We start from the raw sequence: 27,757 nt of genomic DNA, 5'->3' as shown, positions 1-27,757 counted from the left end.
TTAGTGGGGGAGTGGAGAAATTGCCTAAGTTAATGAGTTAAGCTCATTAGAATTGTGAGTTTGCGAAGATCACTTATTTGATCTGAGAAAGTGAGAGTACTTGTTCCAAGGCAAATATATTCACTGGTTTGATGCCCATCCACCCCAGTTACACTTTTTGATATATGTAGATTATTACCCTCATTAGGAAGAAAATCTTCAAAATTAGTCAATTAGTGATTTAGAATAACATTTAATTATCCCTAATTTTAGTCTTTGTTGGTCATTCATAAAGTAACATTTCCTGTACGTACCCGGATCAGTCTAGATAAACTAACATTAGTCGCCTAGTAAACAAATTTAAAATTCATAGATTTAAAAGAAACGTAATAAATTTGACTACAGTTTTTTACATTTATTTAACAACCCTTAAATTGACATACTCCTTAATTCACTTTTAAGACTTTAGCAAATCAATAAATTAAGATGTAGACAAAAGCCCAGCAGCAAGATAAGAGCTATATGCATACTTTTACACTGAGTGCCACATATATGATTATCTGTTGGCGAGAGATGTGTGCATCTGGTACAAAGAGCTCTTGGCTTTCAGAAAATGATTCCGATCTCTGGAGATCAGAGAGGAGACTTTCAGGGATATAGTAGAGCAGTCACAACTCTAATCTAGCAGCCCTTGTGCTGGTTTGGAGGAACCAGGTCACCTGGCATGGGAGACTATTATCTTGGTGTGGCAGGAAGTTATCCTGTAGCTAGGTCCTGCTCTCCAGATTATGCTTTATTCTCTCGCACCAAGGATGTATCTCCAGAGGTCAGTGCCCAGGAGGGAAGAGTTAGGGCAGCCATTTTAGTCTGTGATTTCATCAATTGCAAAGTAGAGAAGCTAGTTGGCTGGTGAGTCTGAGGATTACTTAGTAACATGCCTGTGTTACTTTTTAGCACGCACACACACAGTTTTGTGACACTGCTAAATAGTGCTCTACACCTGCAGAAAATATTTCTTACATAGTTGGCTTTGTGCACCTTTGTGATACACTGCTGTAATGTCCTGATGTTCACATCTGTACAGGTTTATAAAATGTATTGTATCTCCATCTCCCAGAAAAGCAGCTCCACATCCTCTCCAGAGCAGCAGGTGAAATTGGAAGACATCCTGCCACTGGCCTTCACCCGTCTTTGTGAGCCCAAGGAGGCTTCCTATAGCCTGATCAAGAAATATGTGTCTCAGTATTATCCCAAACTCAATGTGGACAGCAGGTGGGTGCGATTGGGGAATATCTGAGTGCATCTCATGACTTCTGGCAATAAATAAATTTAGCTTTTCTTTTCTGCTATTCTTTACATGTACAGTATCACTTAGGCATTTGCAAGTTACAGCATGATTGTGTGTGTCTCTCTCTTTCTTCTCTCATTGTCTGATGGAGTATTTGTCTGTTTCCTTTCCCCATTTACTAAATACAAAAAAACACTAATCGATGGAAAATTAAATACAACCATTAAATATGAATCTAAATTTATCAAAAAAAACAATTTTCACATCAGAACCCAAATTAGTAAGAACATAAGAAAATGCCATACTGGGTCAGACCAAGGGTCCATCAAGCCCAGCATCCTGTTTCCAACCATGGCCAATCCAGGCCATAAGAACCTGGCAAGTACCCAAAAATTAAGTCTATTCCATGTAGTAATGCCCTTATGGAAAAAAGGACTTTAATAAAAACCAAAATGCAATTGGTGTTTTTAGATATAATCATTGGTAAAAGTGTGCAAAGATTAATTAACCCAAATAACTTCACCATTCATATCAGCCAAAATGGAAATTTCAAAATATACTTATAACACACGGAATCCAACACCAAAGTGTCTGTAATAAGTCCTCCTGACATAAAACCATGTTTCGAGATGTCTACATGAGGGGAATCATGGCAACAAGTCACTCACAAAGGTTGTGCAATGCTGTAAAAAGAAGGCCATTTTAACATCATCACATGACAAAATCCATCCAATCATAAGATGACACAGAAACATGGGGGTAACCTGAACGGAGGAGCAGATGTTACCATAAGAAATTCAGACTGGATGGACCATTTGGTGTCTTTCTTCCATCATTACTATGTTACTCTGAGATCCAAAAAGTGTGACAATTGCAGAAAGGCAAACTTATCAACAATTGGAAGAGGAATCTTTTCCTGAAGAGCAGCAAAACTCAGCATCCCAGCAAACTCCCTCACCTGACCCAATTGGGATAGACCTAAACCCTCCCATCTCTTGAAAATAAATGAAGTTATCCCAGGTTGAAAGTCTTGACGAACTCTTAAATCATTTCTATCCCCCACTAACTTAAACTTCCATTTATCCCACAAGTTAAGGTGAGGGTAGTAACTGATGAACTCAACAGTGCATGGTTCGGAGGAATGTATCTTTGAAGGACACTAATGAAACAGGAGAGGTTCCAATAAGAGCAAAAGTAGTCCATGTGTCTATAAATAAAGAATTACCTGCGCTAAAGAATTCCAAATTATCCCTATCAACTGAAAAACAGGTTGTTGATACAAAAAAAAAAAAACACACTTTGAAATGTCTGTATGCCAATGCCAGAAGTCTAAGAAGTAAGATGGGATAGTTAGAGTGTACAGCAGTGAATGATGAGAGAGACATAATTGGCATCTCAAATACCTGATGGAAGGAGGATAACCAATGGGACAGTGCTATATCAAGGTACAAATTATATCGCAATGATAGGGAGGATCAACTTGGTTGGGGTTGTGGCACTTTGTCTGGGAGGGTATAGAGTCCAACAGGATAAAGATCATACAAGAGACTAAATGCTTAATAGAATCTATATGGGTAGACATCTCATGTATGTTGGCTAAGAGTATAGTGATAGGAGTATACTACTGTCCACCTGGCCAAAATGATCAGACAGATGATGAAATTATTTTTTTTATTTTAATTCTTTATTTAAAAGTTTTAACATACATTCAAAAATACAAAGGAGAAAAAGAAAAAAAAAATATTCTCTTCTTTCCTTCCATTAGTCCACAATATGGGAATCCAATTACAGAATAAGGAAAAAAAAGAAAAACAAGAAATGTAGCAAGAAGCGATATTAATTCAGCTGAATTAATATCGCCTACTAAAGGAAGTATGGACTGAGCTGGATCAAGAACCCCAGACTGGAGAATAGGTTTATCAGAAAGAAAGGGAGATAACTGAGTAGGAATAAGAAAAACATACGACAAACCTTTATACTTAATAAGGCACTTGTAAGAAAACTTCAAAACAAATTCGGCCTCAATCTGCAGCACCCCAGGTCTCGATGAAAGAAACTGACTCCTCCTCTTCTGTGTTTGTTTGGAGAAGTCAGAGAAAACCCTTATGGAGAAATGAAGAAAAGGCTCGAGATGGTGCTTGAAAAAAAGTCTCAATACCCAGTCATGGTTCACCAAACACAAAGGTGACCAACATAGTGGCTGCCTGAGAAAGAGTGGTATCTGAAGTTCCTAATAATTGAGATATATCCAAGTTGAGAGTCGTCAAATCTATACCATGAGCACTTTCTTGATTTTCATTCCTCTTGAAAGGAGGCAAGTAATATACTTTAGAACGAGGAGGTAATGCAGCTTCAGGAACCTTGAGAATTTCCAAAAGATATTTCTTGAACATATCTTTAGCGGAAATATGTGAATGTTTTGGAAAATTTATGAAACGTAGATTTCTTCCACGAACTACATTTTCCAAGTTTTCAATTTTATACAGAAGCAATTGATTTTCTTTGATCAACTAATCTTGAATAAGTTTCAACTTTGAGAATTTTGTTTACTTCCGCAGTTTCCTTCTGAAAGAGAACCTTTGATTTTTCCAAGAAAAGTCTATTTTCAATATTGTTAACTCTATCACCAGCCGGATTTAATTGAACAGCTATAGAAAATCCAAGGTTTACTATAGCCTCCCATATAACATCAAGAGTAACCACTTCTGGTCTTACCGGAGATGGAACAGAAAATTCTTCAAAGGGCTCGCACCTCCACTAGACACAAGTTCTTCCAGGATCTAATTGCCTCCATGAGTCGGTTAGCCAGCTAAACCCCCGAAGGAGTCTCCTCCAGCAACTTCATCAGGGCTCCCTGGGAGTCCTGACCCTGCACTGGGTCACAGGGCTTCAGCGTCTTCGGCACAAGCCCCTCCCAATTAGGGCGTCCTGGTCCCTGGAGACAGCGGGATTCGCCAGGGGGAACCATTGCAATCGGGGAAAGATCAATAGGTCCGGGGAAGAGGTCGGCAGCTCCGGTCCCTCCTCCACCCCCAAGGACACAGCTCCCGATTGATACCACCACCCACCCCCGCTGGACGTGAGTGTCCATGGAACCCGAAACGGGAGGGCCCGGGAGGATCGCAGGGTAGGTCCATAAGAACATAAGAAAATGCCATACTGGGTCAGACCAAGGGTCCATCAAGCCCAGCATCCTGTTTCCAACAGTGGCCAATCCAGGCCACAAGAACCTGGCAAGTACCCAAAAACTAAGTCTATTCCATGTAACCATTGCTAATGGCAGTGGCTATTTTCTAAGTGAATTTAATAGCATGTAATGGACTTCTCCTCCAAGAACTTATCCAATCCTTTTTTAAACACAGCTATACTAACTGCACTAACCACATCCTCTGGCAACAAATTCCAGAGTTTAATTGTGCGTTGAGTAAAAAAGAACTTTCTCCGATTAGTTTTAAATGTGCCCCATGCTAACTTCATGGAGTGCCCCCTAGTCTTTCTATTATCCGAAAGAGTAAATAACCGATTCACATCTACCCGTTCTAGACCTCTCATAATTTTAAACATCTCTATCATATCCCCCCTCAGCCATCTCTAGCCCTTCACTTTCGGGCCAAGTGCGGTATTGTCAAGGCAAAAAGAAGCAGTAGAAAAGGAGGAAATTAACGCTGAGCTCTCATGAAATGCTTCACTGCTGCCATCTTGATTCCCCTTAGATGATGAAATTCTAAGAGAAATCAGGGAAGCTAACCAATTTGGCAGTGCAGTAATAATGGGATATTTCAATTACCCCAATATTGACTGGGTAAATGTAACATCAGGACATGCTAGAGGCAAAGTTCCTGGATGGAATAAATGACTGATTCATGGAGCAATTAGTTCAGGATCCAATGAGAAAGGGAACTATTTTAGATTTCTTAGTGGAACGCAGGATTTGGTGAGAGAGGTAATGTGGTGAGGCCACTTAGCAACAGTGATCATAACATGATCAAATTTGAACTAAAGACTGGAAGGGGGGCAATATGTAAATCTATAGCTCTAACACTAAATTTTCAAAAGGGAAACTTTGATAAAATGAGGAAAATAGAAAAAAAAACTGAAAGGTGCAGCTGCAAAGGTTAAAAGTGTAGAATAGGCGTGGAAATTGTTTAAAAATAGTCTTAGAAGCGCAAGCCAGATGTATTCCACATATTAAGAAAGTTAGCAGGAAGGCAAAACAATTACTGGCATGGTTAAAAGGTGAGGGTAAAGAGGCTATTATAGCCAAAAAAAATATCTTTCAAAAATTGGAAGAACGTTCCATTTGAAGAAAATAGGAAAAAGCTTAAGCATTGTCAAGTTGTGTAAAGCATAAGGCAGGCTACGAGAGTTTGAAATTAAGTTGGCCATAGAGGCAAAACCTCATTATAAAAACTTTTTAAAATATATCTGAATCAATAAACCTGTGAGGGAGTCTGTTGGACTGTTAGATGACAGAGGAGTTAAAGGAGCTCTTAGGGAAGATAAGGCCATTGCAGAAAGATTAAATTATTTGCTTCTATGTTTACAAATGAGGATGTTGGGGAAACTGGAGGGTGGCCAGTGTTACCCAATATTTAAAAAGGGCTCCAGGGGCGATCCAGGAAACTATATAGACCAGTGAGCCTGACTTCAGTTCCGGTAAAAATAGTGGAAACTATTCTAAAGATTAAAATCTCAGAGCATATAAAAGACATGGTTTAATGGAATACAGTCAGCATGGATTTACCCAAGGGAAGTCTTGCTTCACAAATCTTCATTTTTTTGAAGTAGTTAATAAACATGCATAAAGGTGAACCAGTAGATATATTGTAATTGGATTTTCAGAAGGCATTTGACATAGTCCCTCATGAGAGGCTTCTAAGAAAACTAAAAACTCATGGGATAGGAGGTGATGTCCTTTCATGGATTACAAACTGATTACAAGACAGGAAAGAGAAGGATTAAATGGTTGATTTTCTCAGTGGAAAAGGGTAAACAGTGGAGTGCCTCGGGGATCTGTACTTGGACCAGTGTTTTCAATATATTTATAAATGATCTAGAAAGGAATACGATGAGTGAGGTAATCAAATTTGCAGATGTTACAACATTATTCAGAACCAGAGGTCACGATTTGAAGCTCCAGGGAGGAAGACTCAGAACCGATGTCAGGAAGTATTTCTTCATGGAGAGAGTGTGGTGGATGCCTGGAATGCCCTTCCGGAAGAAGTGGTGAAGACCAGATCTGTGAAGGACTTCAAAGGGGCGTGGGATAAACACTGTGGATCCATAAAGTCTAGAGGACGTGAATGAAGAGTGGGTGGCTCACGGGAATGACGGCTGCTGCCTGGAGATAATATCCTTATTCAATAAATATACACACGGTTAATGCGACTCCAACATTGCTCTAAGCTTCAACGGCAAGAGGAAATGTGGAAAAAGATTTGCATTCACAAAAAAAGCGGGGAGTAGCTTGCTTGTTACGGCGGTTACTACCCCAAACCAAATAAGCCTGGTACTTCACTTTCAATGCATATCCAGCATAGCTCTCTGCTTCAACGGCAGGGGAGAAAGACTGATACATCACGCATATCCAGCATAGCTTTCTGCTTCTACGGCAGGGGAGAAAGACTGATACTTCACACATATCTAGCATAGCTCTCTGCTTCAATGGCAGGGGAGAAAGTCAGATACTTCACTTTCAATGCATATTCAGCATAACTCTCTGCTTCAACGGCAGGGGGAATGAAGAAAAGTAGATCTATATACAGACAACAACCAACAAGGTCTGAATTATTTAGTCTGGGTAAACAAATAAGCATGGGTATAGCTTGCTTATTGCGGTGGTTACTACCCCTCTAATTATGCTAGATATTTCACTTAGAGGCAGTTCCAACACTGCTCTCTACATTAATGGTGGGGGTGGAAGGGAAATAGAATCAAAAGGTTACTAAGAGGCAAGAATAACAGATAAGAATGAGAAGGAAAAAAAAAAGTGCAAAACTTGCTGGGCAGACTGGATGGGCAGTTTGGTCTTCTGCCGTCATTTCTATGTTTCCATGTTTCTATAAATAGTTAAATTACAAGCGGATTGTAATAAATTGCAGGAGGACCTTGCGAGACTGGAAGATTGAGCATACTAATAGTCGATTAAAATTTAATGTGGACAAGTGCAAGGGGATGCATATAGGGAAAAATAACCTATGCTGTAGTTGCACGATGTTAGGTTCCATAGTAGAAGCTACCACCCAGGAAAAAGATCTAGGCGTCATAGTGGATAATACGTTGAAATCGTTGGCTCAGTGTGTTGTGGCAGTCAAAAAAGCAAACAATGTTAGGAATTATTAATAAGGGAATGGTGAATAAAACAGAGGCATTATGACATTTTCCGTATCGCTCCATAGTGAGACTGCACCTTGAGTACTGTGTACAATTCTGGTCGCTGCATCTCAAAAAAAGATATAGTTGCAGTGGAGAAGGTACAGAGAAGGGCGACCAAAAAGATAAAGGGAATGGAACAGTTCCCTTATGAGGTAAGGCTAAAACGTTAGGGCTGTTCGGCTTGGAGAAGGGATGACTGAGGGGGGGATATGATAGAGGTCTTTAAAATCATGAGAGGTATAGTATGGGTAAATGTGAATTGGTTATTTACTCTTTCAGATCATGGAGTGCTCCCCTAGTCCTTCTATTAAGTTAGCAAGTAGCACATTTAAAACTAATTGGAGAAAATTATTTTTCACTCAATATACAATTAAGCGCTGGAATTTGCTGCCAGAGAATGTGGTTAATGCAGATAGTGAAGCTGGGTTTAAAAAAGATTTGGAGAAGTCCATTAATTGCTATTAATCAATTTGACTTAAGGGAATAGCCACAGCTATTACTGGCATCAGTAGCATAGGATCTACTTAGTGTTTGGATACTTGCCAGGTACTTGTGACTTGGATTGGCCACTGTTGGAAACAGGATGCTGGGCTTGATGGACCCTTGGTCTGACCCAGTATGGCAATTTAAGTTCTTATTTAAGGCAGAAGCGCACACACCTTCTTCAGGAGACAGAATAACGTGCTTATGCATACAATACAGCCAATGACTGTTCAATGTGAGTCTATTATTTACAATCAACCTCCCTGAGCCAGTGTACAATGGACTTCATCTGGGATGCTAAATAATAATTAGCAAAATTAGGGACCCCCATTCCAGCTATTTATTCTGATATAACTGAGCGAGTTACCCTGGGGGGGGGGCCTCCTCTTCTAGATAAAGCTAAAAACTCTTCTAGAGACCCCTCAAAAATGTGTCCAGTACCTGAATAGGCAGCTTCTAGAGCAGATATCCAAAATGCAGCAAAATATTAATCTTAACTGAAGCAATTCTCTCTAGCCACAACAAATTAAAGGGTTCCCATGTATTTAAATCCCACTGAATAAACCGAAAAATATCATCTATATCTGATACACACCCAAATATTTCAACTTATCTTTTACCCATTTGAAAAGGAATTGAGACTTTAAGAGCAAACAAATGCAATCTGGGACAGCAGTGTTAATCTCTTAATTATCCATATTAACTTTAAATCTGGAGATCCTCCCATAATATTCCCATGATATCAAAGCAGCAGAGGCAACTCTGGCATACTCATAGTAAAAAGGAGATCATCTGCGAACAAGGGTCTCTTGTATTAAGAACCACCTAATAAAACTCCTCCTATCCCTGTGTTGTTCTTAACCCTCCCCACTAATGGCTCCATCGCTAGGGTAAAAGGGGATAAAGAGTATCCCTGACTGGTACCTCGCCTCACTGGAAAAGTATTAGAATACCCCCCCACACACACACACACACCTAACGTTCTTAATTAGGGCCATAGGTTCTAAATACAACTTTCAAACCCAACAAAGGAAATTGTTCCCAAACCTTATGTATTCCAAGACTTTGAACAAAAACCTTCAGTGCATCCTGTCAAATGCTTTTTTTTAGCATCAACAGCAAAGAAGAGAGAGGCAGCTGCTCATACTAGGCATACCAGATCAAGATAAGAACCCTCCATGTGTTATCTGCCGCCATGCGCCCAGGAATAAACCCAGATTGGTCACTGCACTAGATAGGGGACCATCCTACCAAACCTACCTGCTAATATTTTAGCTAGGAACTTCAAAACAATATTGATAAATGAAATTGGTTTATATGAGCTATTAAGCGCAGCATCTTTCCCTGCTATAGGTAAAACAGTAATAACTTGTGATGTTGAAGAAGATGACCATCCTTCCTCCAACAAGCTATTAAACATATCCACCAGAAGGCCTACTAACAAGAAACAATATGTCTTGTAAAGTTTTGCCTTAAATCTATCTAGGTCCTGGCACCTTACCAACTTTCAAGTCCAGAATAGCCAGGGTAACCTATAAGATTGATATGTCTTTGGCCAGAAATAGTTGGGACTTCTTATTCAATAAGGGAAGATCGACCTCCGTCAAATAACTGTCCTCGCTATCTTCTCAAATGGAGGAGTCTGCAAACGCTATCTTTAATCTTGTTACAATCAAACACCAAGGGGCACAGGGTTCTAATCACATCAGAGAACTCTTTAGGACTGTCTTGTATAATGTCTGTATTCATTTCATGTTTTCACCAGGCCTCAGATGTTGAAGAATGCCCTCCAGCGAGCAGTAGAGAAGGGACAGCTAGAACAGATCACTGGCAAAGGTGCTTCTGGGACATTTCAGGTCAGAACAAATGATTTTGTGGGGGGTGGAGGGGGTGAAGAAGAACAAGGGACTTTGGTAATACTCATAATTTCGGTATCTTATTCAAGTAGTTATAATTTGATAAGAATTAAATTGGGCCATGTGTTTGTGAAGTATCTCGCCTGAGGGTTGTCGCTTGGTTATCTGTTGAATTTTATTGCTTTGTTGAGTGGTACTATATCTTTCACCTGTAAAGTGTATGAGGATATGGAAAGATCGTGTATAAAAGTTGCTGTATGCTGCACAATCATCAGAGCCTCCTAGCGGTGAAACTGCCTTAGGAATAATTTTCTGTTCCTTATTTTAAACAGCTGGGAGAGAAAATGTTACCATGACTTCTATAGTGCAGGGATTTCACTCGGCTCAGGGTAATCAAATCTGGAGGTACTGACCAATGGCCAAGCAGCCTATTATACTACCCGATGACATTACAGCACTGCATTGTCATGCCGTGAAACTGAAAGGAAATTGAAGCATCTGAACACTCGTAAAGAGCATAACTGTGTAGTAGTGTGAATGAAAATTCCTAATTTTAAGGGTTTATTTTTAACGTTTTTGTGGAAGGAATCTTTAAGCCCAACTGCAGGAATTTTGTGGGTCTGAGGGTTTCTTTTAATTAGCTACTGGTCAGCATCTCCCAGTGAGTTTTTTTTATTAATGTTGAATTGTGCGTCTGGAGAAGCAGAAAGGTCTGTGATGATATGTAACTCTTTTCATAGTCCATCTGTATAGTAACAACCGTTCCTTCTGCCTCTTCTCCTCCTTGAAATCTGATGGACAGCCAGAACGCGGAACATTACGTACTTGAGTGCCTTACAGTGATAATATTTCATCTCTCTTCACTCCTGTGTGGCATTAGCTGAAGAGATCTGGGGACAAACCTTTGCTAGGTGGGGGTGTGTTCGAAGATGCCATTTTGTCTGCCATCACAGCCATGAATGAGCCCAAGACGTGTTCAACCACCGCCATCAAGAAATATGTGCTGGAAAACCACCCTGGAGTCAATGCCAGCTTTCAGGGTGAGCGATTTATCATAGAATCTGTTGTGTCTTCACATGAGAAGGAAGGTGACCTCCAGCTAATGGAGTGAGCTGCTTCTCATGGAGCAGTAGGAAAGGAGACAGGCATGCTGGGGGAATGGGGTGAGAAACGTTTGGAGTCTATCATAATTGTTGGAGTAAGAAACAATGAATCAGTTCTCAGTGCTATGTACTCTGGTGCAGAGGAGTCTAAAGGTTTAACATTTTTTTAAATTTTGGGGCAGGGACCACATCATTGTTTTAAAGCCCTGCTGAAAGGCAGGCGCCTCGTGGGATGAAGAGTTCCAGCCCCAGGGGTGCTGAGTGTCCTAACGTGCCTTGTTCTGTCTCTCTAGTGCACTTACTAAAGAGGACACTTCAGAAGTGTGAGAAGAATGGCTGGATGGAGCAAATCTCTGGAAAGGGCTTCAGTGGTACCTACCAGCTGTGCTTCCCCTATTACCCCAGGTAAGGGGCCTAGAGCGTTCCCTTTTTCTTATTCCTGGGACAGAAAAGCTGCTCTAAGCTTTAGAAAGCTGTAGTGACATTCTAATATGAACAAAGTACGACTACAAGGTGAACAGGTGAAACATGACCTCTACCCTCCCCTCTCCCTTCCAACAGAAAGAGAGTTTTAGAAACTGAAATTGTGATGTTAATAAAAGACATCTGGGTTGGCTCACTGACTGCTGCCTTGCAGAGGGGACCTGGCTGTGATTCCTGGGTTAGGTCTTCCACTCTCCAGCTCTGCCAGGGATCCTGCAGAGGAAGCATTCACAGCCCCAGAATGGTTGTATGCCTCAACCATTGCTCAACTTGTAGCCAGGCTTAGGGCCCATGGCTGAGGGGTTCCAGAAGAAGACCTGGTGTGAGCCCCTGGCTGAGGAGTGTCGCTGCAGTGACTGGGCTAAGTGATTTGAGAGAGGGAGATAAAAAATGGAAATAACCCCCAGGTAGGTGAGTGAAGGTTCTTCGTACCATAGCCCAATAGAAGCTGGTTCTAGTTCTTTTGGAAGCCCAAAAGAGCAGGAGAAAACTGCCAAATAAAAACACACCATATTCTGTTAAACAAATGTAAAAATATACAACATAAGCTGAGCAGAAAAAGGGCAGCAATATATGAACAGGAAGAAAAAAACGGATAAACTGGTCTTTTAAGGGAACTAAATAGTACTGTTGATTTAATTGAAGGTGGCATGGCAACTGTGAAATGAGGTACAACTAACATGAGATTGACACCAAGGGGGAAGAGTGTAAACAGCACCCCTCTACCACCACCACCACCACCACCAGAAAGGGTGGCAACTGCATGGGCCTGAAACAAAGACTGGGGAATCTTCATAAGGGAGAAACCAGAGGGTTTTGGTGCTGCAGCAGCAAAAAAAAAAGTGGACAGGGTTGTGGTCTTTCTCCAAGGACAAACAGGATGGTAGTCCTTGCACATGGGTGACATCATCAGATGGAGCCCGATGTAGAAAACTAGGCACATTGAGCAAGGCCAGAATGCCATATACCCTGTGTCCACGCGAGCTCCCTCTTCAGTCTCTCTTTTTTTTTTTTTTGTTTGCGGAGCTGTTAGCATTGCAGTTGGATTGAGCTCTAAAACTTTTGATTTTTTGCCTCACAGGAATTTTCTCTTTTTGCGGTTTTTCAATTCTCTCTTCTAAAGTCTGGCACCAGGTCCCTATAGGTGCCTCCCCATAGTGTTCTCAGTCATGGTTTTTGGCGTTCGGGTAAGTTTTCTTTCAAGGTCTGTTCTACCTCTGTGCCCATCGACTCTGACCACCTCATTCCATCATTTTCCTGTTTATTTCGCCCCTCAAGGCTGAGTCTGGCTTCTGCCGATGCCCCCAGTGCCCGAGGACCAGGTCGATTACTAATCCTTATGAGGTTTGCATCCTCTGGCTGGGGGCATCGCATGACATCCGGGGTTGCCTTCTGTGCACCCAGATGACCCCAACATTGGGTTCGTTTTGACAAGATGGACAACCTCTTCAGGTCGAGGAAATCCGAGCCGTTGGCATTGGCATCAGAAAACCTCAGAGCCGCACCAGTGGACACCACACCATTGACATCTACAGGATCATTGGTTCTGTCGGTCGCCGGTGGATAGGAGCACCTGAGACTAACTGTTGTCATCTTCTTTAGGCCGAGGATGTCTGTTCATCATCCTCGACCTTGGCACCAGGAAAAGACTGGGCGAGCATCGTGGGAAGACCAAGAAGCATCGGAACTGGTCACCATTGATGCATGGTGCCAGCACAGGGACACACCGGTTTTTGCCGTGATGCCCCCAAAGTGACCCCATGGCGAGGAGCGCCAGACTTCCATCAATGCCCAGGGTCCATGATGGTCTCCACCAGTCCTGGTGCAAGTTGCCGATCCCCCTCGTGGGTCCAAGGAAGATCTGGCCATCCCTCCTTCCTCCCTGCCTAAGCTCTTACCTCTTCTGGAGAAGCTCAAAGTGTTCATCGGTACTTTACGATACCAACTGGCATTAATTCTTGGGATAGCACCAGTGGGGCACCAAAGCCTCCCCATACCAATACTGTGGTCGTCGCCTGATCCTCCAAGGAGTAAGCTCCGCTGAGGCCGGCAGAGACACCGAGGCCAGTAGTCCCCCATCCAGTTCCATCGGTGCCTGCACCTCTGGACATCGGTTGAGCACCTAGGGCCCATTCCCTGTGGTATACAGTGAGGATGAGGGTTCCTATGACCCCTGGGAGGATGATCAGATGGAATCCTCCTCTGAGGATTCAGATAGTTTCCTGTCAGACTCTTCTCCTCCAGAGGAGCAAAGGAGGTACCCGCCTGAGTACTTGACCTTCACAGGGTTAGTCAGGGTGATGGCGGAGGCCATCCCTTTCCAGCTTTTGACTGAAGAAGAAGCCAGGCACAAAATGCTTGAGGTTCTTCAGTTTGTGGAACCTCCTAAGGCGATCATGGCGGTCCTGGAACACAAGATCCGTATGAAGTTGCTGTGGAGGATTTGGGGACACCCCCTCACACTGTCTCCCTTGAATAAGATAGCGGACAGGGTATACCTCGTCCAAAAGGCTGCCAGATTTGATAAGCGTCAGTTTGTCCATCAATTGGTAGTGGTCGAATCTGCCTTCAAGAGGGCCAAGCATTCTCTGACCCACTCCTCGGCGCTCCTGGAAAAGGACCACAGAGTGTTGGACGCTCTTGGGAGGAAGGTGTTCCAAGGTGCCATGCTTACTGCCTGCATCGCTGCCTACCAGCTCTACATGAGCCAGTACTCACAGGACATCTGGAAATAAGTACAGGAAGTGGCTGAGCAGCTGCCTTAGCAGCAAAACACCCTCATGTCACTGGTGCACAAGGGCTTGGAGTGTGGAAGACAAAAGGTCCGTGCGACCTATGATGTTTTCTAAATGGCCTCAAGAGTCTCTGCAGCAGGATTCGGCACCCGCAGACTGGCATGGCTGCAGGCCTCTGATCTCAGACCAGCGGTACAAGAATGTCTCGCTGACATGCCATGTACTGGTGAGAATCTCTTCAGAGATAGAGTGAAGGATGCTGTGGCCCATCTCCGGCACATCATGAAACCCTCCAACAGCGCTCTACTAGCACTCTGGAACCATCCTCTTCATCTAGGAGGCCGTCGAGGCAGGGGCTCAGGAACTCTTTCTTTCGCCAAAGCCTCAGCTGCCTCGATCCCATACACATCAATCGAGCTCTTGTGGCCATTCCAGGCAGCAGAGAGCTCCCAAGCCCCAGTCAGCTCCTCAGTCAACTCCGGGGGTGGGGTTTTGACTGGGCCGTAGGGAGCAATAAGCCAGTTGTCTGTACCTGGGACAATGGACCAGGCTGCAGTTCTTTGCGAACTGGTGGCCCAGAGTAACCACAGGCCAGTGGGTTTTGTCCATCGTCCACCAGGGGTACCAATTAAACCTATTGGGTGTCCTGCCAAATTTCCCTCTGTGCCCATTTTGGGAGCCAGTATTACGTCAGGAGGTGCTACAGACTGAGATCTCCTCCCACTTAACAGCCAGAGCAGTCAAACCCATACCACCAGGGCAAAGAGGACGGGAATTCTGCTCCAGGTACTTTCTGATTCCAAAGAAAACAGGACTCCATCCCATCCTAGTCCTGAGGGCCTTGAACAAGTTTATAAAAAAAAAAAAAAAAGTAAAGTTCAAAATGGTTTCCTTAGCAACCTTGATCCCCCTTTTACAAAAAGGGGACTGGCTATGATTCCTTGACCTAAGGTTTGTCTTTTCTCCGTGTGGACTAAGGAAACAGGGCGCAGCATGTCAGACGCTAGACCGCCTCCTGGATCTGGGAACCATTCTTCCGGTGCCACTACCGGAACAAGGACTCTGCTATTATTCCGTCTACTTCGTAGCCCCCAAGTAAGAAGGCTCCTTCCGGCCAATCCTGGATCTCAAGATGGTCAACAGGACGCTCAAGATACCACGCTTCAGAATGGAAACTCTGCGCTTAGGGATTGCTGCAGTGCAACGGGGAGAGTTCCTGGCGTCCTTGGACTTGACAGAGGCTTATCTTCATATCCCCATCCTGAAGGAGCATCAGTGCCTCCTTCGCTTCAAGATTTTGGGGCAGCTCTTCCAGTTCCAGGCCCTGCCATTTGGCCTGGCAACCGCTCCTCGCACCTTTACCAAGGTGATGGCAGTGGTGGCGGCGGCCCTGAGGAAGGAACGGATCCTGGTCCCTCGACTTTCTGGGAGCTCATTTTGACATCAAAATAGGCACAGGCTCTTTTCGTCTGGAGCGGGCCCAATCGCTCCTTGCTCAGGTTCAGCGTTTCGGGACCTCTGACTTCCCACAGCCTGGGACTATTTCCAGTTGCTAGGTCCATGGCCTCCTCAACAGATGTTGTGCCTTGGGCCTTTGCCCACATGCGTCCCTTACAAAGAGCATTACTCTCCCGTTGGAAGCCGGTATCTCAGGAATTTCAGGCTCCTCTGCAGATACTGCCCCTACCCAAGGACAGCCTGACCTGGTGGCTTGACCTGGATCATTTGCTTCGAGGAGTAGAGCTTGAGGTTCCACAATGAGTACTTGTTACAACAGATACCGGCCTTACCGGCTGGGGCTAGTGTGCGGTCGACACTCGATGCAGGGTCAGTGGACGCCAGAACAGGCAATCCACCGTCTAGAAACAAGAGCGGTCCATCTTGTGCTGCGGCATTTTCTGCCCCTAGCACAAGGCTGAGCAATCCGGATCCTCTCTGACAATGCCACGACTGGCGTACATCAATTGTCGGGGGGGGAGGGAGACAAGAAGTCTCCATGTGACTCGGGAGATGAACAAGCTGATGCAGTGGGCGGAACTATCTGGTGGCGTCTCACATTGCAGGAGTGGACAATGTTCAGGTGGCTTTTTTAAGTCGCCAGCACTTAGATCCCGGAGAATAGGAACTGTCCCAGGAGGCAGTGGCACTATTCGTCACGCGATGGGGGACTCCCCATCTGGATCTGATAGCCACGCAAAGGGACACACAGGCTCCGTGCTTTTTCAGCCGCAGAAGGGAGCACGGAGCAGAAGGCGTCGATGCCCTAGCCCTCCCATGGCCGAGGAACATCATCGTTCCGCGTTCCCGCCTTGGTCCCTAGTGGGAAGAGTGCTCCGAAGAATAGAGGGTCACCAGGGGCTCGTGATCCACGTGGCTCCGGAGTGGACTTGTCGGCCGTGGTTCGCAGACTTAATCTACCTAGCAGTAGACAGCCCGCTGCGCCTGAGGCATCTGTCGAATCTCCTACGGCAGGAACCAGTATTTTTCAACCAGGTTGATCGCTTTTGGAACGGCACCGGCTGAGGAGATGAGGGTATCCAGAGGCGGTTATCTCCACTCTTCTCAAGGCTAGAAAGCCTTCCACCTCCAGGTCCTATGTCCGAGCTTGGAAAGTGTTTGAGACTTGCTGCCAGTCCTCACGTCTCTATCCATGGCGTGCGACCATAGCCCAGATCTTGTCATTCTTACAGCGAGGGCTGGAGAGGGGATTAGCCTACAATTTTCTCCAAGTTCAGGTGGCAGACTTAGGTGCTCTAGTTCATCATCGGGATGGCCCTCCTCTTGCGACACACTCGGAAGTGGTCTGGTTCTTGAAGGGGAGTAAAGCATGTGAAACACCGATTCACAATTTATGACCCTCAGGGAGGTTTTGAATTTGATCCTTCGTATTCTTGGCGGGCTGCCCTTTGAACCGCTGTAGACCGCTACTCTCAAGGACCTGACTCTTAAGACAGTTTCCTTGGTTGCCATTTGTTCCGCTCGCAGAATCTCGGAGCTACAGGCCTTGTCATGTAGAGAGCCTTATCTCCACTCTACAGATCCCGGAGTATCCTCGGGTATCATGCCATCTTTCTTTCCAAAGGTGGTCTCGTCTTTTCATCTGAATCAATTGGTGGAACTGACATCATTCCAGGATGATGATTCCAAGGAGCTCAGTCACCTAGATGTCAAGTGAGTCCTCCTTTGATTTCTGGAGGTTACTAACGACTTCCGCTTAAGAGATCATCTTTTTGTCTTCTGGAGTGGCCCCAAGAAGGGGAACTAGGCTTCAAAGACCACCATTGCCCGATGGATGAAGGAAGCAATCTCTACCGCGTACATTGGCGCGGGGCATTAGCCCCCAGACGGTATTAAAGCTCATTCTCTCCAACCTGGGCAGAAAGCCAAGCGGTCTCTCCGCAATAATTTTGCCGAGCGGCCACTTAGAAGTCTTTGCACACTTTTGTGCATCGCTATCGCTTGAATCTGCAATCAACGACCTTGGGTTCTTCTGGGGCTCAGGTCATTCGAGCTGGGATATCAGTGGCCCACCCTATTTAAGGGAAGCTTTGGTACATCCCACGGTCTGGACTGATCTGGTACGTACAGGGAAAAGAAAATGATTTCCTTACCTGCTAATTTTCGTTCCTGTAGTACCATGGATCAGTCCAGACGCCCACCCTAAGGATTTTGGTGTTTCTTCTTTGGGGTAATCATTTCAGGACCTGTTTGGGACTGACTGAAAGTTCACATTGCAAGTTTGCCTATTCAGATTTACAGTTTGATGTTCAATTTAGTTGATATTCATTTTTGTATTGATCCATCCAAGGGGTTTTTCTTTGTTGCTTGGATGTTCTTAATACTGAAGGTTTACAGAGGGCGTACCAGTCATGAGAGGCCGCCCTCTCAGTTTTTGCTCTGACTCCATCTGCTGGAAGGGGGACATAACCCATGGTCTGGACTGATCCATGGTACTACAGGAACGAAAATTAGCAGGTAAGAAAATAATTTTCTTATACCCATGTTAAATGTGTCATCTGTCTGGGGGCATCGCATGATGTCCAGGGTTGTCGCAAGTGCATTTAAATGATCCCAAAAGGACGTCGCGCTTGACTCAAAAAGATGGAAAAACTCTTCGGGTCGGAGACGTCCGAGCCGTCGGCACCAATGGACCTTGGAGCTGCACTGATGGACATTACGACATTGGCAGGACCGTCTGTTCCATTGTTGTCACCAGTGGATAGGGGCACCAGAGCCCGGCCACACTCAGTCTCTTCCAGGTCAAGGAGGTCTGGTTTCTCATCTTTGACCTCGGAACCAGGGAAAGACTGGGCAGAGCACCAAGGGATGCAGAGGAATCATCGGCACTGGTCACCGATGCAAAGGGCCGGGCATGGGGATGCGCCAGCTCATGCTGTGATGCTCCCGAAGTGACCATGCGGTGAGGACAGCCCATCCTTCATCGATCCTGCGGTTCCGCAGCGGTCTCCACCGGTCCTGGTGCCAGTCACCCATCCACCTCGGGGATCCGTGGAAGATCTGGCCACTCCTCCTCCTTCCCAGTCAGTGTTTGCTTCAGCACCTTTTGATGAGGAGATGGGGTGGCAAATCCAGCTGGTGGTGGAGCAGGCACTGACCCAGGTCCTGTCTGCTTTGGATCTGCTGCTGGAATGGCTCAGTGTGCTCTGTGTGTTACCGGCCTGGCTGACACCGGTTCCCGGGAGACCATAGATGCCCGACAGGGTACCGATGCTTCTCCCAACCGATGTGGTGGTCATTGTCTGTTTCTCAGAGGAGGAAGCTCCTCCTTAGGCCTGCAGAGATGCCACAGCTCGCTGCCCCCCATCCAGCTTTGCCAGGGCCTACACCTGGTTTGCTGGTGATTGCACCTCTGGACAAAGGCCATGCACTCAGGGCCCCATCCCCTGTTGATTACAGTGAGGATGAGAGTCCCTATGATCCCTGGGGGGATGATAGTATGGAGTCGTCCTCCTCCGAGGGATCGGAGGGTCTCCCCTCAGAACAGTGTCCTCCAGAAGACCAAAGGAGGTTTCTGCTGGAGGACTTACCTTTCCCAGGTTTTGTGCGGATAATGGCGGAAGCCATTCCGTTTCATTTGTTGACGGAAGAAGATGCCAGGCACAAGATGCTGGAGATCCTTCAATTTGTGGAGCCTCCTAAGGAAATCGTGGCAGTCCCAGTGCACAATATCCTTAAGGAGCTGCTGTTGAGGATATGGGAACACCCCTCATAGTACCTCCCGTTAACAGGAAGGCAGATGGGGGTCTACATTGTCCAGAAGGCTACTGGATTCAATAGGCATCAGCTCCCCTACCAGAGGCGTTTTTAAGTCAGGGGAGGAAAAACATATGCAGATAGCATTTTCAAACGTATGCATGTACTTGTGCAGCAAAATTCTACCCGTGGAAAAGCAGGTGTGTGTGATTGCATGCACTTTGTACCCATGGCAGGTTTCAAAGCAAAAGTTTTCACTTTGAGAATTGGTGCAAAGCCTACGGCCAAAAAATACCCATGGACTTTGTCCCAATGCAGTTTTAAACTTGCCCCGAAATCTCTAATTCATTAAAACGCAGTGCACACAGCCTAGAGCAAATAAATCACAATGTCGCCCAACTATTTACTGTACTTGTGATTTTGCAGGACAATAATTTAGAGATCCAAGATTGCCCCCCAGAATAACCTGCCTATCTAGTAATGCCAGGGCAGCAAGTGGAAAGTCAGGTTACCAGCTCAAATGTTTGTTTTCCCATCTCTAATCATCAATTTTTCCCCTCTGTAAATTTGTCTAATGTCCCTGCACCTGCCTCTGGTTATGCACGGACAGTTGCTGCCCTGGGTATCTCACACTGCATCATTTTGTTCCTTAACAGTTGTTTTTCATTTTATCCAATTCAATTTGTAGCCCTTTCATGCTGTTCCCAGAGAAGCAGCAGGAAGAGGATGAGTCTGAAGAAGAATCTGAGGAGGAGGAAGATGAAGAAGAGGAGGATTCTGAAGAGGAAGAGTCCGAAGAAGAGGAGCCACCTCCTAAAAAGAGAAGGTAACAGTCTGAGTTCACAGGAAGAATGAGTGCACATGTGGTGGGAGCAGTTGATGAGCAACAGTTTGTTAGATCAGGACAGCACTCAGCAGAGGTGATCATGTCTGTTTCTCTCAACTCGGGGGCCTTATATATAAGTGCTTGCACAGATTTGTATGTGAGGAGTGAGAAAGATTTCAATGTTAACCTTCTGAGGAAATATGCTGGTTCCTTTCTGAAATACTACTTATCTGTAAATAGGTAGGTACTAGGGCTGATCAACCTCAGAGTCTATAAACTGATTTGGTTTTCAAGTTTCCTCAGTTACTGAGATATATGAGCATACAGCAGTAGGTATAAGTTAAATATGAATTTCCTTTTCATCCAGCCCAACCAGTCTAGATGTGTGGGTTATGCCCTGAAATCATTAAATGGAGACTAAAAGACGACTGAGGCTGCTCACAAGGCTACGCTCACATGGGAACTCCTGCACTCGCTCTGTAGAGCTCTAAGATCTACTAGCTAAGAGAAACAAGTCTGTTAGGTGCCACTCGACCACGTCACACATGTGTAATAGCTAATTCAGCGTCCTTATCAACGGAAAACAACTCACCTGGTGCTTTCCTTCCCAAATATCATTGCTGACTGCTCCTCTTCTTCAAACTCTTTTTTATTTTTTATTTTTTTTAAGCTTTATTGTGCCAAATGGAGGATATGCTTGCCTACCATCTGTTGGATACAGAATACTGGCAGGCTGAGGTCAACATGGGAGCCTATAAAGGGTAACGTCAGCAAACCTATTTTTTTGTCCAAGCACAGCACAGATGTATTGCATCTCTCCAGATATTATTTTTCAAGATCCTTTAACATTTTTAATTTTTTCTTACTTCAGTTTTTCCTTAGCTACCTTGCTGAACTGCAGCACCCACAATAGCACTTTTCAGTGCTACAAAAAAGAAAAAAAAAGTTTTTGCCTCCTCAAACTGAATGTTCAGGCAAACTGTTATGGCTGTGGACAGATGTACCCGCATTCTTAACGCTCCAGGGCATATCGCATAGAGGGTCTCTCAGAAGTCACAGTACATCCTCTTCCCACAGTGCAGCATCGTCTGCCTTGCCCGGGACATGGGTTGAGCAGGAGCATCTCAGACTCCCCCCATTGACCCAAATCAAAGCTGCAGGGGCGAATGATACAGTCCACCCTGCAACAAAGAAAAAGCATAGTCATTAGGTGACATCTGAGTCTACGTGGAAGAAACATGTTAGCATTGGCATGATTCATCAAAACACTGGACACATGGCCCATCGATGCACTGGATGCAAGGTGTACCTCTGCACTCGACGTATGGGTGCACAGGAAGCATTGATGCATATGTTGCACCTCTTTCACTTCCTTGTGCTGTGGTGCTGTGGCAATGCAGGAGCCATATCCTTTACAGAGCGCATCGGTTATGCATGCTCAGCGTGTTAGGGGAAGATGTGCCACAGGTTTGTGGAGGAGAAAAAGATGCTGAGCAACATAGAGGTTCGATTGCTCTGGGTAGGGGGAGCACGTTAGCAGGCTGGAATAGTGGCCATGTTTGAAATGTGGCAAAAGGATAAGGAACTAAAACCTCATTCCATTAGCCCTGCAGTGCAGGAGGCGAATCTAAACTCATGTGTTAACAGCAAGTTTTAGAGATACTGTAGCTTCCTCCAGGAATTTTGAGGTTTCAAAGGAATTAGGGAAAAAAGACTTGTCTTCACGAGGCGGTCCATATTCAAAAGCATTTAGCCAGATAACTCAGAAGTTATCTGGCATGAGAAGATTTGATATAATTCTGCGATGAAACTGTCTCGATCGGATGAGGTTAGCTTTCTTTTTCAAAGAGAAATTGCTCACACACAACCAGAAATGATTAAATGTGGACGAGCCCTGCCTCCATTTTACCCCAAACAAAACCAGGTTGCCAGTTCATTTTGTACTAGCTGAAAGAACCCGTCGCAATGTGACGGGTAGACATGGCCTCCCCGTGCGGCCTCTACCTCAGCATGCAGAGCGAGTGTGGTGAGCTCAGTACATGCAGAGGGAGGAAACAGTAGGAGAGTCAGTAGGCCAGGATTATCAGGTGCAGAGGCAGTGTGGTGGAGTGAGTACACAAGGAGGGAGAGAGCAGTAGGAGGAAGGGCTGGGATTATTAGATATAGAAGGAGTATGGTGAAGTACGCAGGGAGGGTCGGTGACCCTTTTGTTAGCTCGGCCCGGAGTTCCATAGGGTGCACATCTGGTGGTCCAGATCCCTCCCCTTCACGAAGCAGCATGGAACCTGCTGGCAACTCCAAGCCTGTGCAGAAAGTATTCCCCCTTTTACTGCTTGCTTGCCTGGGATGTTAAAGTTACTTTAAAAAAAAAAAGAGGAAAGAGCAGAGGCAGGAAGTTAGTTCCTGTACAACATTACCAACAGATACTTATTCATACATTTTCAGCATAAGCAATGTATGAAAGTAATGGACTAGAGCAATTTTAGCTAAACCAGGGAAAGACCTGAGGAATGTGGGTTCTACAGACCCTTCTCATTATTAAATATAGACTTGTTAATATTTTATCTTAAGCATCAGCCTTATGGTTAGAGAATATTCTACCTGACCTCTAATTTATCCAGACTAAACTGGTTTGGGGTCAGATAATATTAAATGATTTCTGACTGTTCATCTCAGCGTTGATCTGAGATGGAACAGCAGTGCGATAGTACTTTTACTAGATGCAGCAAAAGCTTTTGACGAGTAAGCTGGAAATATTTGGCGGAGTATCTTTTGGATGTGATATTCACTAGCTTTACGACACACTACACTTACTCAGAGTCTGGAGTAATAGGGTTGAATCTGAGGGGGCCTGAATAATGCTGCCTAGTATTGCCATTAATATTTTCCCATTGCTGTTGAACTCCTAGCTAATGAAGTAAGAGACACAGCAGAAGTGTTTCCTCTTAAGTTGCATATGTACATGGCCACATACAGTCTGTTTTCGTCCCCGTATCTCCCGGACACTCCCAAGTTGTAGCCTTCTGCCTGCCTGCCAACCTCCTTGGCCAACAAGAGTGCAGTACTTGATTACTTTTAGCTTTTGCTGTCTGCACAAGATGTAAGGAACATCCAGTGTCTGTCTCTTACCAACAGTGGGTCGAGATCACTTCGGACAAATGAGTATTGGAAGTCATACAAGAAGGTTATGTGCTGGAATTCCACAGCACTCCTCGAGAAGTATTCATGATGTTGCCTTACCACACCCAGCACAAGAAGCAAGCAGTGGAGATTACATTTCTAAGGCTCCTCTGGATGAGGGTTGTGATCCCAGTACCTACATCCCAGGAAAATATGGGGCGTTATTCCATTTATTTTGTTGTACCCAAGAAGGAAGGTTCCTTTCATCCCAAACTGGACCTCAAGATGTCAACCATCACCTGCAAATGACTCATTTTCACATGGAGACCTTAAAGCTGCGTGATGATGACCATACAATCAGGAGCGTTCCTAACCTCCCTGGACCTATCCAAGGTCTACCTTCATATTCTAATCCGACAAGAACACCAACGTTTCCTACGTTTGCGGTACCGGGTTGACATTATCAGTTTCGGGCACTGCCCTTTGGCCTAGCCACCGCCTCCAGAACATTTTCCAAGATTATGATGGTTGTGGTGGCAGTGTTGAGGAAAGATGGAATCCTGGTGCACCCATACTTGGACGATTGGCTGATCCAGGCCAAGTCTGTGTAAGAGAGCCTCCTGGTGACCAACAAGGTGATCTCCTTGTTACAGGAAATCAGTTGGGTAGTAAACCTCACCAAGAGCAGCATCGAGCCTTCCCAGTTCTTGGAGTATCTGGCAGTCCGGTTCGACACCAGACGGAGTAAGATCTTTCTTCTGGCCACACGGATACGGAAGCTGATGTACCAGGTGCGTCGATTGGTGAACATGGTACGCCCAACAGTGTGGGGCTATCTCCAAGTCTTTGACTTGATGGCGAAAACCCTGGAAGTAGTACCATTAGTGAGGACACGCATGCGTCCACTTCAACACTCTCTGCTATCATGTTGGAACCCACAGTCTCAAGACTACGCAGTTTGTCTCCACTTACCGAAGGAAGTCTGTTCTTGCCTCCAGTGGTGGTTGCAGGAAGCTCATCTGAGCAGGGCCGTGTCCCTGTCCTCCCCGAACTGGCTGGTGTTCTCAACAGATACAAGCCTCTGGGACTGGGGAGCTCATTATCAGGAGCTGATGGCCCAGGGACATTGGACGGAAGAAAAGGCCCTCTAGAACATCAATCGCCTGGAAGCCCGGGCAGTCAGATTGGTGTGTTTACAGTTCAGCCTCAGAATTCAGGATCCAAGTGGTCCATGAGATGTCAGACAACGCAACGATGGTAGCCTACATTAACTGCCAGGGAGGAACCAAGAGCCAGCAGGTGTCAAAGACCTCCCTATGGGGTGGGCCGAAGTACATCTACAGATGGTCTCAGCCTCCCACATTGCAGGAAAAGCAACATCAGAGCAGACTTTCTAAGCAGGGAGAGTCTGAATCCAGGAGAGTGGTGGTTGTCGGCCAAAGGGTTTCATCTGATAGTAGATCGCTGGGGCCTCCCATCAATGCAAAGGTTCCTCGATTCTTCAGTCGCAGAAGAGATATGTGGACCCTGGGAATCGACGCTCTCATCCAGATCTGGCCAGAAGATGAGTTGCTATACGCCTTCCCTCCATGGCCCCTACTAGACAGGTTCATTCGCAGAATCGAACACCACGGGGGACTAATCCTACTAGTAGTGCCTGATTGGCCCAGGGGTCCATGGTATGCGGAGACTCCTGGTGGAGAACCCCCTGCACAGGGACCTGTTGCAGCAGGGACTGGTCCTTCACAAGGATCCGACTCGACTCTGTCTTACGGTCTGGCCCTTGAGAGGGCTCGCCTGATGAAGTGGGGAAATTCTGCAGCGGTAATTGTCACCTTACTCTGCTCTCGGAAGTTTTCCACATCCCTAGTGTATGGGTGGGTCTGGAGAATATTTGAGGCCTGGTGCGAAGAACTTAGTGTCCTACCTCAGATAGTCAAAATCCCACTACTTCTGGAATTTTTGCAAAACAGCTTGAATAAAGGTTTGGCCCTTAACTCCTTGAAGGTGCAGATAGCGGCGCTCTGCTGTTTCAGGGGTGAGGTGAATGGGGGCCCCCCCCTGTCGGCTCATCCTGATGTGAACCATTTTCTGAAGGGAGTGAAGCACCTTCGACCTCCCTTATGGTGGCTGGTTCCCTTGTGGAACTTAATTTAAGAACATAAGAAAATGCCATACTGGGTCAGACCAAGGGTCCATCAAGCCCAGCATCCTGTTTCCAACAGTGGCCAATCCAGGCCATAAGAACCTGGCAAGTACCCAAAAACTAAGTCTATTCCATGTAACCATTGCTAATGGCAGTGGCTATTCTCTAAGTGGATTTTTGGCAGGACCTTCCTTTTGACCACTGCGCAGTCTTTTCTTGCATTTATTAACTTCTAAAAAGGTGTTCCTGGTGGCTATATGTTCGGCACATTGCATCTCTGAACTGCAGGCATTGTCGTGCCTGGAGCCATTCCTCCAGATGACTCCAGGGGCATTGCAGCTACGTACTGTTCCATCCTTCTTGCCCAAGGTAGGATCTGAGTTTCATTTCAATCAGTTCATTTCGTTGCCATCCCTATATAAATTCAAGGGCGCGGAAAAAAGGATGCGAAATTCAAGGACAGAAAAAACCCCTGTAGTACTACGGATCAGTCCAGTCACCCTCCCGTGCTAGACCTGATCCGCCCGCTCGAAGGTTCTTTTCTTTCCTTGAGCCTCCTGTCCAGCAGATGGAGACAGACCAAAACTGAAAGGGTATCCTATATCAGGACAGAACCTACCCTGCATCCCTTCAGTATTTGTCTGTCTCCAGCAGATGCAGGCAGCTGAACCTGTGGCTCCCCTTCTTCTCCTTATTTTCTTTCCCAGTTGGGATTCTTACCTTTCTTTTGTTCAGATCAAGCAAGTATTAGTTTTCTTTGATATTATTTCTGTTGATTAAAAAAAAAAGTTGAAAGATTACTTGTTTTTAACTTTTGGAGACAGCTCTGTCTCCATGCTCTGCAGGGGGGGGGCTTTGCTCCTTGATTCGTCAGCCTAGGCCTACCATTTCTTGGTGATCTTTTGGGGTGATACTGGTGGTCCAGTCACTCCCCCTTGCTGGCTGTCCATCCCCAGGAAGTGCTACTCCTAGGGGTTATTTCTGTCAGGGAAATTCTCCCCTGTACTTGCTGCTTTAAAAAAAAAAAAAAAAAAAAAAAAGCCTCTCAAGCCGAGCAGTTTTCAGCAGCAAAGCCTCAGGACAACGGACAGCTCCGGTAGCCGTCAGTGTTCAGTCCCTGCCCCCGCTTGCCGGCACAGCTCAGCTCAGCTGTTTTTTTCTTCTTGGGCTTTTTCTTCTCACAGCTGATGCCGCGACCCAATGTCTGCTCGGCCTGCGGGGAGCCTGCCTCGCGGCTCTCCCCAGCGGGCTCTGCTCCTGGTGTCTGCCGGGAGGGGAGGGGCCCTTCTCGGCAGCTGCGAAATCAACCAAGTTCATAATATGCCGGAGGACCGCCCGAAACAGTCTAATGCCTTTTTTTCCTTCCCGCACTCGCTTCAGAGGTCAAAGTCGCTATAACAGCAGAGCATGTGGCTCCTTTCCCAGAGGCAATGCTCCAGATCCCAATCCTGGTCTCATTCCTTTCATGGACGTCGGCCCTTTCAGGATGGTAGCCAGCAACACTCGGCCACAAAGTCCTCCTCTCAATGAAATACGGCTGGCCCATCCCTCCACTCGAAACTTGAGTAGACGGCTGTTCCTGTTTCTTGAGGAAGGGGCCAAGATTACAACGGATCAGTGGGTCCTAGAGTTGATAGAAAATGGCTACGTGTTAGAATTTGCTCGAGACCTTCCGGATCTTCACTTAATCTCTCCCTGCAAAAGTCGAAAGAGGCCTGCAGTCGACCAGACGCTGAGCAGGCTGCTGGTACTGGGTGCCATAACTCCAGTCTCGGTGGAGCAAGGGTCCGGCCAATATTCCATATATTTCGTTGTTCCCAAAAAGGAAGGCTCCTTTCGTCCAATTCTGGACCTCAAGCGAGTCATCCGGGCTCTAAAGGTCCCCCATTTTCATATGGAAACACTAAGGGCTGTGATACTGGCAGTTGGCTCCAGCGAATTCCTGGCTTCTCTCGAATTGACGGAGGCTTACTTGCACAGTCTGATCTGCCTCGACCATCAAAGGTATCTCTGGTTCGAAACCCTGGGCCAACATTTCCAGTTTCGGGCACTCCCATTCGGTCCTGCCACGGCACCACGCACTTTCATCAAGGTCATGGGGTAGTGGCGGCCTCTCTTCGTCGAGAAGGAGTTCTGGTCCACCCTTATC

At 45.7% G+C, this 27,757-nt stretch overlaps 1 protein-coding gene across 6 annotated transcripts in view; it reads left to right on the top strand.

Moving 5' to 3' along the window:
• The window catches only part of HP1BP3 (heterochromatin protein 1 binding protein 3), a 70,835-nt gene that overhangs the window by 40,971 nt on the left and 2,107 nt on the right, over positions 1-27,757 (top strand). For all 6 annotated transcript variants that reach the window (XM_029578441.1, XM_029578439.1, XM_029578440.1 and 3 more), the window contains 5 exons: positions 1,097-1,251; positions 9,891-9,981; positions 10,862-11,021; positions 11,378-11,489; positions 20,205-20,342. In XM_029578441.1, the coding sequence (XP_029434301.1) occupies positions 1,097-1,251; positions 9,891-9,981; positions 10,862-11,021; positions 11,378-11,489; positions 20,205-20,342 (656 nt within the window). The remainder of the gene's footprint in view (positions 1-1,096; positions 1,252-9,890; positions 9,982-10,861; positions 11,022-11,377; positions 11,490-20,204; positions 20,343-27,757) is intronic.

The sequence above is a fragment of the Rhinatrema bivittatum genome, chromosome 15, assembly GCF_901001135.1.
Source record: "Rhinatrema bivittatum chromosome 15, aRhiBiv1.1, whole genome shotgun sequence".
Taxonomy (NCBI): Eukaryota; Metazoa; Chordata; class Amphibia; order Gymnophiona; family Rhinatrematidae; genus Rhinatrema; species Rhinatrema bivittatum.
Note: the sequence above shows the minus strand (reverse complement) of the source record. Positions and strands in the feature narration are given on the sequence as shown.